The sequence below is a fragment of the Aptenodytes forsteri genome, unplaced genomic scaffold (genome assembly GCF_000699145.1).
Source record: "Aptenodytes forsteri isolate BGI_AS27 unplaced genomic scaffold, ASM69914v1 Scaffold164, whole genome shotgun sequence".
NCBI lineage: Eukaryota > Metazoa > Chordata > Aves > Sphenisciformes > Spheniscidae > Aptenodytes > Aptenodytes forsteri.
The window spans coordinates 483,206-495,209 of record NW_008795527.1 but is presented as its reverse complement, the minus strand read 5'-3'; the positions used below and the strand labels follow the sequence as shown (position 1 = coordinate 495,209).

The 12,004-nt window shown below is 40.1% G+C and overlaps 1 protein-coding gene across 1 annotated transcript in view; it reads right to left on the bottom strand.

The window, feature by feature from the left end:
- Positions 1–12,004, bottom strand: part of JAZF1 (JAZF zinc finger 1) — a 91,567-nt gene that overhangs the window by 28,657 nt on the left and 50,906 nt on the right. Inside the window, exon 2 of the mRNA XM_019472787.1 lies at positions 3,342–3,538. Coding sequence (XP_019328332.1) covers positions 3,342–3,534 — 193 coding nt within the window. The 5' untranslated portion in view covers positions 3,535–3,538. The remainder of the gene's footprint in view (positions 1–3,341; positions 3,539–12,004) is intronic.

The following is a 12,004-nucleotide window of genomic DNA, read 5'->3' as shown; positions in this document are numbered from 1 at the left end:
AGGGGACTAACACATACAGAGTCTGCAGATAAATTCGTCTACCTCATTACCTGAGAAGAGCCTTAAAGAGCACACTTTGCTGAATATTTCTGCTTCTACATGAATAATCTCATTTATGCAGAAGAAGGTGCTATACACACGCATGCAACATTTGCAGCGTGTATGCGTCTCAGCTTGGAAGCTGCTCAGCTCTGTCTGCAAATTTGGCCTGTAGTCTTTTGGCATGGATTTTTACTGCAAAACTTAACAAACATTCTCTGCAGCGAAACCACCTTGAACTGTTTCTTATCAAATTTCACAAGCTAAGTGGGTTCGAGTCTGGTCAATACATGGATGAGAGATCATTATATGAAATTACGCTTTGCTGAAAAATGACAACAGCAGCTTAACAGCATCGGGAAATGGCGGGACTTAGCTGTAAGGATGTGCACAGGGATGACTGGGATTCAGGCAGCTGCTGGCTTCACCCAAGATAAGACTACCACACCTAGCAAAGCCAAGACAAACAGCATACCTAAAGGAAGAACACTACATGGGAAATGGGAACCAAAAGATTAGTGAGGTTCCTGCTTTCTACCTCGAACAAGAACGCCAAACAGCCATATAGGACAGACACTCTCTGCTGAGGGACATGCATATTTATATGCCATCTCACCAGCCTGTAAGGCGTGCTTTCTCTCTGCCATCTAAAGTGGCACCATCTTGGAGTTACACCTTGTGCAGTAACAGTAATGCCAGGCACACTGCTGAAGTTTAGTACCCTAGCAAAGTATCGAACAACTGAGATGGGAGATAATAAAAGCGAAACTGCCATTCTGAATGTTTCATTAATAAATTGGGTCAAAGCAATCCCATTTTATTTTTGACAAAGTATAGGTCTAAAGGAGGATGAGGATGACGATTATATTTGGATTATAACAAATACTTAACATCAACCCAGATGATGCCCTTTCAGGCAACCTAAGGAAAAACAGCCTCTTTATTTTCTGAAGTTACCACAACATTCCTGTATTCAAAGACAAGTTAACAAGAGTTTGCTCGGAGTACAAATCAAACAGGATCGCACAGAAGGAATACAGCAATATTCTTCATTCTCACTGGATGCAGTGTAGGGTATGCCTGCAGGGCTTGAAAGTTGTGTAGGCACTGCGAGGCTGAAATGCATGACAATTTACATGCTCTAAATTGTTTCCCTGAAACAGATCTTGCCTAACTATCCTTGGTTTTATCACCTTGCCAGTCAACTGCCATACATACTTGCACTTGAGGGAAAAAGATTCGCATCTGCCACTAACAGACATGTGAGCTGCCTATCTAAAATTAGTCTGCTGGCCTTCCTGGGCTCCCTCTGCAGGCACTGCACCAACAGAAAGAGAAACTCAGCTGCGGCAGGACTTGGAGCACCTCATCTATTTAAGTTATAACCATCATGGAGAACAAAATCCTATGCCAAGCAAACACTGCGAAAAATTCTGTAGTTATCAGAAAAATCTCAATGCTTAGTTTAGGTCCAGAAAAACTTTTAAGATGACAAAAATGGAAATTCTGGGGTGAAGCTGCTGAAATGCAACTCAGTTGATAGTTGGTGGTAGTAGTAGTAGTAGTAGTAGTAATAATAATAATAATATTATCATCTTCAAGAAAGAATATACAGTTTTTGCTATCAGGCTATTACAAACCCTAACCTTGGACTTGGACTTGGGCTCCAATAGGGAACTTGGAACAGAGGGTGCAGAAAGTGGAAGCTGGTATTGTAACCTGGCAGGCAGGACTCCCACAAACTCAGTTAGCCAAAACAAGCCGATTCTCCTAGCTACAGGTAAAACACTCTGAGTAACTTAAAAAACCTGAAAAATATATAAATAATAAAAATAAAAGTATTTCAGTAGACAGATACTAGCTTTTTTTCTTTAGTATTTGATGGAACATATTTCAGTACATCACTAACCAGTGTTCCTGACAGATGTGCAGTTATACTACCTGACCACGTCACAAATTAGCCTTCCCAGGAGGAGCTGTACAAAAAGTAAAACAAAAGAAAGCAGAAATTCCTTGACATCTGCAGGATGTCAAGGAAATGAATAAATTTGTTTCAAATAGGAGAGAATTAAGAAAAATCTTACTTCTAAAATTTTCTGTCTTACACTAGGACTTTATCATTTAGCTGTTCTCAACATGCTTCCCTTTTTCATATCCAGGGACACACTAAACAACCAATTCACTTCAGAACTTCCAGACAGAGTGTCGCAAGGACTGCTACAACTTTTCCATTTAATCACTAATACTAAAACATTAAATAGCTTATATAAAACACGTGGCATAGCAGTTTATCAAAGCAGGCATGCTCATGTGATTTCCTATTAAGAAGAACATGTCGAGCCTATCTATTACAGAACAGAATAGATATATTACATGCATTTGGCTTTTAAGAAGGAAATATTGGTATTTAATCAGAAGTATATCAGAATTATCTGACAAGATCTCTACCTAATTCTCATGGTTTAACCCCAACCAGCAACTAAGCACCATACAGCCGCTCGCTCACTCCCCCCTGGTGGGGTGGGGGAGAGAATCACAAGAGTAAAAGTAAAAGCTAGTATGTCCCCATACTAGCTACCGTGAAGGAAATTAACTCTATCCCAGCCAAAACCAGCACACTAATGTAAACCAGACTGACTTGGGCCAAGAGATCTGGTTCAGCACAGCAAGCAATTTTCAGTTTCTCTAATCAGTGCAAAAAAATTCCCAGGAATTTTATACCTGGGAAAACCACTGGAATACTTGTTTTTGAAGAAACACAGATCACTTTTTTCATACGTTACTTTTTTTGAACATAGTTTCCTAATGAAAGTCATGTCTACATGATTACAGCAGCTGAACATTCCTCCCTGTCCACTCATTTATCTATGAATTCAACCCCCCTCAAAAAAACAGAACCAAAACAAACAAAAAAAAAGAGAGGAAAGGGGTGGGGGGGAAGATCCCGACCACTTTTACTTGTATCTTAAACTGGCACTGTACCATGTGCAGAGCTCTCCTACTGATACATCAGGGGTCTTTTGCACATTTGGTATTTCTGGTAAGGTTAGTTTCTTTGTGTAATAATTTCAGCTGCGATTTTTAAAGTTAGTGTCCTTCTCTGCTTTAGCAAAGAGTTTCGAAACAAATGCCCAAACACATTTGAGAGATTGCAAACCAAATGCAAATAAAAGAGCCCAAAGCTTTGCTGTTTTATTTTTAGGGGTTGTTCTTCCCAATGCCTCAGTATGTCTATTGTTCTCCAAATGCCAGGTAGCAAAATTGCTAGTTTATTTGGGGTAAACCAAACAGTAGGTGCTTACCTGTAGGAGTACTACTGCGAAACGAAGAGGAGGGAGTGATTGGAGGGGTGACTGGAGGAGTAAGGCTTCCACTGCTGTGGCGAGGTGGAGTAGATACATTCCCACGGGACACTGTGCTTGACAAAGTCAAAGAGAGTTTTGGCTGAATCTTTTTCTTCAAAGACTCCTGCTCACGTCGAGCTGCATCAGTCATAAATCTAGAACGAGGACAATCATGAGGATGAGAGGCTTGAAACACTGTCTGCAAACGAGATTTAGGTAAAGATAAAGTATTTTTTGCCCTCTATTTGACTATTTTTGGTCAATGGAGCTTCAAACTCAGCCATAACAAGTTCCTCCACAACACACAGATTTCAAGAATACAACCTTCTCCATCAACAGCTTTATTCCAGTGTTCAAGATCTGGGCCATTTACTTCTGATTTCGATAGAACTTACATTAGACATTTGCATCATGTGCAAACACAAGTTTTTTTAAACTCCAACCAGAGATCAGCATTGCAAACAATATTATATTAACTATACTCAATCCTTTAGAAAAAATACACTCAATCCTTCTGTGAAAAAGTAGCTGAGTAGCTATAATGGAGAAAAATGTTAGGGGCAAATGTATTGAATCTGAAGGTCAAAGGGATAGTATGAATTAGATTCTGTAGATACATAATTTCCAACTTAGGATAATCACATCCTTTTTCTAAAGGTTTTAGACAATGTTGCCTGACATAAAAGATGTCCAATTAAATTGCAATTCCTCAAACCAGAGTTCCCAACTCCTGAAAACCAAATGAGGTCTCTCTGTAGAGCTTTGGTACATGCTGCTGAAGGCCTAATGCAAAGTTCATCTCTGTGGGATTCTGAGAGGGAATTCCACCAGCACGACGCAATGTGAGCACTGGTAGTGCAGTAATGCCAGCAGTGCAACTTTTTGCATGGGATCTCTCACCTGGAATAAAAATAGCTTTTTTCACTTTTATTCTGATTCCTTCCAAAAAAGAACAATTGAAGTGAAAAAGACCATTTTTATTCCAAGTGCCTACACAGAGTTACACCAGAACACCTGATACTGCATTATGCTGACATTCAAAGCATCACTGCTGGCACCTGTGTTAACCCTCACTTGAAAGGACTGGGGTTCCCCCACAACGGGATCTCTGCAACTCAGACTTCATGCACTTAGCATTCAAGCAATATTTTAATCCTTTGTCTTTCCCCTCCACTGCATAAGGAGCCATCTTGAAGGATTCCTAAGAAGACAGGCTAAAGCAAATCACCTTGTACATACAGTCCTCCGTCCTTCATGCTGAAGTACAAACTACGCCTTGTCAGTGAACAAAACAATACGCACTAGCATGTGATACGGAGTAAGACGTTAAGTTACACCCAGACATTTGTCTGACCAGGTCAGACGGAGTAAACCAAGTTTTAGCCAAGACATGAGCTTTATATAATGAGCTCTTGCAACCTTGGCAAACCATGAAGGGTGCATTCGGAGAGGTGAGAACGCAGTGCAGCCAGTACACTGCACTCACCTTGGAGCCAGCTGTCACCCAGAAACTCGCATTTGCAATCCAGTAAGGAAACAGAATAACAAAAATTATCAGCAATTATTTGTATTGGACTAAGCAAGGGTGACCTGGCTTTCTTTCAATAGTCACACTCTCGTCAGAGGAGCCTAGGAAAGAGAATGAGGCAGACTCAGGGATAGAAGCGGCCACAGAGAACAAATCTGTGGAGGAAATAATGAAGATGCTGAGTTGTTGTATTGGGTGTAGGTGGCAAGGTTTTGGTAGTGGAGGGGGCTGCAGGGCAAGAAGAGGTCAGGGTCTGCCTCATGCCAGCCATAGCTGGTTTCAGCCAGCTCTGCAACGGACCTACCACATCACACAGCTGAGCCTACCAGAGAAGCTGGTGGCACCTCAATGAAAACGTATTTAAGGAGGGGTAGAAAATCCTGGAGGAAGAGATGAGGAGGGAAAAGAGGAGGAAACAACAGAGGGAATGAGAGAACAAGGTCAGAGGAGTAGGAGGTACTGCATGGTGCAGAGCAGGTATACCCCCAGAGGCACTGCAGCCTGTGGGTGACCAACATCAGAGCACAGGACAAGAGTGACAAACAAGGGGCAGCAAAGAGACACCGCTACAACCTGACCCAAACCCCTGCACCACTTGTTGCCTCACCAAAGGGACTGAGTGTGGCCTGCAGCAGTAGCAGGGGAGGAGAGATGTCTGGAGTGAAGTGAGCCTGGGAAAGGGGGAGGAAAAGTAGTTTTTTTTCCCCTCTAAGTGTTTTAGGGTTTTTCTTTTGCTTCTCAATAACCAATACCTGAATCAGGAATTAAATATTTATGCTAGTTGGCAATAAATTAAGTTAAATTCCCCAGGTTGAGTCTGTTTTGCCCGTGACAGTACTTGGTAAGTGATTCCCTTTATTTCAGCCCATGAGTTTTCTTGCTCCTGCTCCTCCTATTTTCTCCCCCATCCTGCTGGGGTCAGGGGTGTGGGGGTGAGTGAGCAAGCAGCTATGTGGGTACTTGGCTGCTAGCTGGGGCCAACTCATCACTCTACCAAATTTCTTGTCATGTGACAACTGTATTTGCTATGTGACTAAACTGCCTGTTGTGTGACTTGATGTTCCTTATCATATGAGAAGACATGGAAGCAACCCCTGACATACGTCCAGGATCCAACAGAGGACTGGGAGATCCACCTTTAGCTCCCGAGGAAGAGCAGCAGACCCTGAGGAGAGGGAGGCAGAGGGAATAGTGCCATACCAGTCATCTGGTTCACAGTTTATATCCTGCCATCGTATGAAGGATCAGGCCACAGGCTGGCTGGACAAACTGATTCTGCAGACCATAGTACCACAACAATTGCACTGAACATGACCATCAGGTCAAACTGGGTCTCACAGCAATACATAGTATCTGCCACAGCATCTCGCAACACATAGGCTGTTTGGGTGGGAGCTGGGTAGATTCTACTGGCTGTGAGTGCAGACCTGACTGCACTTATGGAGAGACCTCTGAGAAAAAATAGCTCTTGTGGAACAGTAAGGGGTGCATAGGGAAGGGGAAGGGAGAAAGAAAAAAATGGTTTTTTAGGTATCTGTGCGAAATATGAAAGAAAAATTTGGCCCAGATATCAAAAAAACTAGCTCTTTTTCCAAGGACATTTGTGTACTTTACACAGCCTCAAAACACTGTGGCACAAAATTCTAAGTACCATTAGAGCAATAAAGATGTATCCTGTCATCCATACCATGAAGGCATTAGTAAGTGGATCTTTGCCATGATACATAACATCAACGCACAATCCGCAGACATTAATAAACAGGTATATGACATGACAGCTTATCTTCTTTGGACAGAGACAATACATCATGTCAAACCCAGATATGGCATTTTTATGAAGTTAATATTTAAAAAGCAGATATCCATAGTAACAGTTCAGTTTTAAATTTCTCTTCTCTATACAAGGGTGCAGATATTATTGACAAAACAGTCCCCAAACAGAAGTCTAAATTTCATTCAAGAAAAAAGGAAGTAAAAGGGTCTTAATAAAATGGGCATTCAGTACACATTTGCTTTCCTCTAACTAGGAAATGTACAAATTTTTGGAATTTGTACTATGATGTATGCTTGCTTCTGCATGGGAAGCCTTATTCCTTAAGAAAATGTTATGGCAACATTATAAATCCTTGAAAACTTGGAAGATAACCTCAAGTGTGAGATATTAAAAGCAGCAGCATGAACGCTGCTATTTAATAAACTCAGCCACAAATAACAATGTTGAAATAATATTAAGGTATAACCAGTCTGGTTGAAGTCCATAAAAATCAGGAAAATTTGAAGTTATAGCTGAAACTTCTCCCTGTCCTGTTAACTCACTCCCATTTGGGCTAAGCATGTTGGGTATATTCCAAAACGTCATTTGTTGTCTACACTGTGAAGCTGAGAGAAATGGAAGGCAGAGTCTGTTGAGAAGTTCAGTTCCTGGTATCTCAAGTATGCAATTAACCTTTTCAGATCCAAATAGTCTCATAAACATTTGCTGAAGCACTGGCAGTGCTTTTAATTGAAATGCAGTATTATACTTGTGCCTAACTATGGTGGTGTTCTTCAAAGCTTACAATATAAGCGTTTTAATGATGGGTATAGAATGACATTTCCAACTAAGGCTTTAAGTTTCATGTTGAAAGTACATTATGGTTGCAACATCAAGTGCTCAGAAATGAAACATGCTGGAATTAAGGTTGAAAACTGGTCTCTAAATTACACGATTGCATACAATTTTCCCTGCCTCATTTAAATGCACAAGATGTGTGGGAAACAGAAAATGAACTGTAACTAACAAAGGCTGCTGTAAGACCACTTAGGTTAAATCCCACCTCCTTGCTTAATAGTCTCTCTCACCATCTTCAGATCCGTCTCCTTGCTGAGTAAATCTACCTCCACTATTTTCAACTCTTATTCTTAACTCCATAACCCTGCCCCTCTAGTTCCACCACTATGCAGATTTTAGTCATCTTCCCTGTTGCACAGGATTGTGTTTATACCTCATAAGCCTCTCTCTCCAAATCCAATACACCATGTAGGTGCAGTGGAACAAGGAGAATCATTCAGTTCTCAGCCATTCATTGACCCTGTTTTGACAAGCATGGGGTTTGTGTGCTTTCTTGCAGATGGTTCATAACGTCACGGAGGAACCCATTCCTTAGAAAGAAATCTCTTCTAGCCCTATTTTTTGTTTCCTCGCCCTTTCACCTTCCTAATGATTCACCTCCCTGCTCTAAAACATGTAGGTGCAATGATTTCTGAATCAAGTGCTTGCAGCAACTTTAATAAACATCAGCAAAATATAGTATTTCCCCCTCCTCTCATTCCCTGGAATGGTTCAAGTATTTTTATTGAAACTTTCCCAAGAAATTCAGCCTGAAGTAGACACCCAGCATGGAAAATTTCAGCCCAAACAGCTGAATGTTGGCAACATAATAAGCAACTGAAACAGTCTTATAATGGAAAGTGTTGCACAACCTTCCATACAGGTGACAATATAATACAAACAGCATTAGCTGTTGTTACCAACATAAGAAGTCACCAAAAAAGCAGAGACGATGTTCAAATTAAAAAAAGCCTTTTCAAATCAAACCTTTGCAATGTTTATAACTCCCGTCACCCCCAAAAGCTCTGGAATCAAGATCGAACAGAAGCAGAACACACTCTCCCAGAAATTTCCTTGAGCTACTAGCATGTACTGACTGTTTCAGGATCATGCCCCAGTATGACTCACATGATGATGTCAGAGTTAGTTTATCATAAAACTCTTACTGCACACAATTCTAAGACAGTTTAAGAGCTCTGGACTCATACACCCAGACTGAGGGTAAGGGCAGTTATAAAAGTGAGTTGCAAATAAACTGAAAATTTTTACCTGAGATCTCACTTGAAAGGGAAAAAACCAAACAGGTTGCCCTTCAGAATATGTCTTCTTAATAATGGTCATAAGGGTATGAGGCACCCTTTCCTCCTCTTTCTCGCTGTTAGAGCTAGCTGATGCAGGAAGTTAGCCCTGCTTGGACCAGATCTGTTTCTATGTCCACAGACATTTACACAGACAGTGAAAAAGGTGCATCACAGCTAACTTGTGGGATCTGAATATTAATTTGCCACATTTAGTTTCTTCATGATCTAGTCTCTAAAACATAAGCAAACAGAGGAGATGATGCAATCACAAGCCTATCGTTCTCCAGTTACTGCACATGCACACTAGAGAGGGGAGGGGGATTATTCTGAGCTTGCAAAACAAGCAGATCACACTGCAGAGATGCTCAAGCCCAGGACTGCTCCACAACACTGTCCAGTTGCACACCAGCTTAAAAAAAATGACAGCACTACTCGACAATAAGATATCTACCTTGTCCTGTGCCTCACCACCGACAAGCTGCACTAAACCACAACGGGAAAAGGTAGCAGAACAGAATTAGTTCTGACCTTTTCTCATTATCACATAGAAAATTATGGGAAAACATTGATAGTAACATTCAGCTCATATTCATGTTTGCCTAATTTGGCTAACCTGTACTGGGAAAAGCCTGTCACCTTTCCCAGAACATAAGCAACCATGCTGCTGAGCTTCTGCCACTCATATTTCATCAGACTGCTCCTTAACCCAACACCTGGTCAACTTCAAGATTGACTGGAAAGAGGAGAAAAAAAATCCATGGTGCTTTATAGCAGAGTTGTACAGATACTTTCTGGTTGTATTATAGTTAGATCAAAAATGGTCAAACCTACTTGACAGGTGGGGCACACACTACCTTAACTACATACTGAAAGTCCCACATTAATTCTTCTGCTACTCTTTACACCTATCAGAGCAAGGTGCTGGTTGTATCTGCTTTTCCCCTCAATCTTTTCCCACTTTTGTCTCAAGATGTTTATGCAATTCTTTGTCAGTGCTGTACCAAGAGAAATAAGAGGTGGGGATGGTAATTTTAGCTCCATCTTCCTCATCATATTAGCAGTGTTTAGGGGAAAAAAAAAGGCTAGGATGGAAATCACCTCTAGTTGCACAGTATTTTAAAACTTCAGGAGGCCTCTACTTTGAAGAGGGATTAGGAGGATCCACTTCTCAAGGCAGGACCCCATTTCAGTAGGGTGGGACTCCATGGACCCTGAAATGCACTAGTGAACCCCTTATTCAAGAACTGTCCTCCACACCCTTTGCTGCCTTTACAAGCAAAGACAAAGCAATGTGGTTTGGTTTAGCTAATGCTGGGAAGAGGAGACAACTATTAAGTTGAACTATTACTGGGTTAAGGAGGTATCTGGTGAAATCTAAACGGCGGGAGCTCAGCAGTAGGCTGTCTTGTCTCCTGGGAAGGATGAAAGGTTTTTCTCAGTTGAACTTCACAAAACTGGGCCAAAGCAAAGAAAATCAATATCCCCAGTAATGCCTTGCCACACTATTTATGCGATAATGAGGAAAGAAATATATGAGCAAGTTTCATACCATCTATTAACTCAAATTTTTTGAGGAACACCCTTGAGCACTTTCACATACCATTCTTTGTAGCGTGGGGGAAACAGAAGTATTCTGCAGCTCTGTACAAACCTCTCTTGCTTCACAGAAGCTATCAACCATTTTTTTTCTTTAGAGATCTTCCATTACAGTTTTAGCAAAACTCTAAAAAGAAATGTCAGTGTGAAAAAGCCCCATTAAGATGTGTGCATCGTCACACACATGCCTCCACACTATTTAGATTACAGAGTATTTGCATAGTGCGAAAACATATGATTTATACAAAACTCCCTTTTGCTTGTCTTTTTTTTTTCTGATTTCCCCGAAAACATCAAAAATGGGGAAGAAACAGCACAAAATAACAATCCCCTCTCAATTATTCCCCCAAACCTGTATCACATTTCACAACAGGCCCTAACCAGATCAAACAAATCATTAAAGGGCATTTCTAAGTTTCTGGAAAGAACAGTTTCAGCCCAATATATATTGTAGAAACACCATGCATCTAAGCTGGACTTCAACATGCACATTCACCTGAGATCAGGTCTTACAAAGGAATTCAGTGTTCATTCTCAGTACCAATCGTACTCAAACTCATCTATTGAAAGCCTTCCCTATGTCCTAAATAAGGAATATTTATGACAAACTGATGAGTATCTTAGAGAGACAGGACAAAATCAGATTTCTTTTTATTATTAGTCTTAGGAATAATTTATTGCTGGTACAATTCTTTCATTTCCATTACTCAACCTGTTTTCTCAAGATGTAAAAATATTATCACCACAAAATCAGCTATAGTGTAATACACATTTTTCTGAATATGTGCATCTTCAACAGACATAGAGATTATTAGGATGCACATGTACCTTATTAAAAGCAGACTTTGTATTGCATTTCTGCCTCATCACTGAAAAGACTCGAACACAACATGCAGTCATACTCATATTGCTGTCATTAGACTCAAGGCTGCAACCTTAGGAAATCTGTTCAATATGAGCAAGAATTCAGTGGGTTCACTTTAATTGCCTGCTCTTCACACATTCTTAAAAGATACAATAAGACACAATAAAATATCCACCAAGTAGATATTTTGTGCTTCTAGCATGGAAAATTGATTCAGAAGATTGAGTAATTTCATATTTAAACATATGTAAGTGGAGCTAATGGACGGTGATATGCCAAATAATCTATTATCACTCAAACGAAATAAAAATAAAGCAGCGATTACCTAATCATCCCAAACCATATACTTGCCTACAGTAAAACATGTTTATTCACTGTTGATCAATACAAGCAGCGTTAAAAGTACTGGAAAGGAATTCAGTATCTCTCAATGTTGGGAATATACAAACAAAAACATCAGTGTGAATTACATTTCATATTTAGGTTACATAAATTCCCAAACACTGGACATAAGCCCTACCTTCCCATTTCAAATATATAACAAATATATAACATATTAAATAAATAAAATATATTTATTTTAATATTTTCTGTTTGGGAAAGAGTTCTTTTTCTTCTGTGTTTTTGTTCGGGGTTTTTTTTTCCCTCCTTTATTCTGTTAGTACCATGGTTACACTTATTGTACTATATCTACTCACAGAGCACCAAAGTAATATTTAATTTAAAATAAAAAAAATTTAA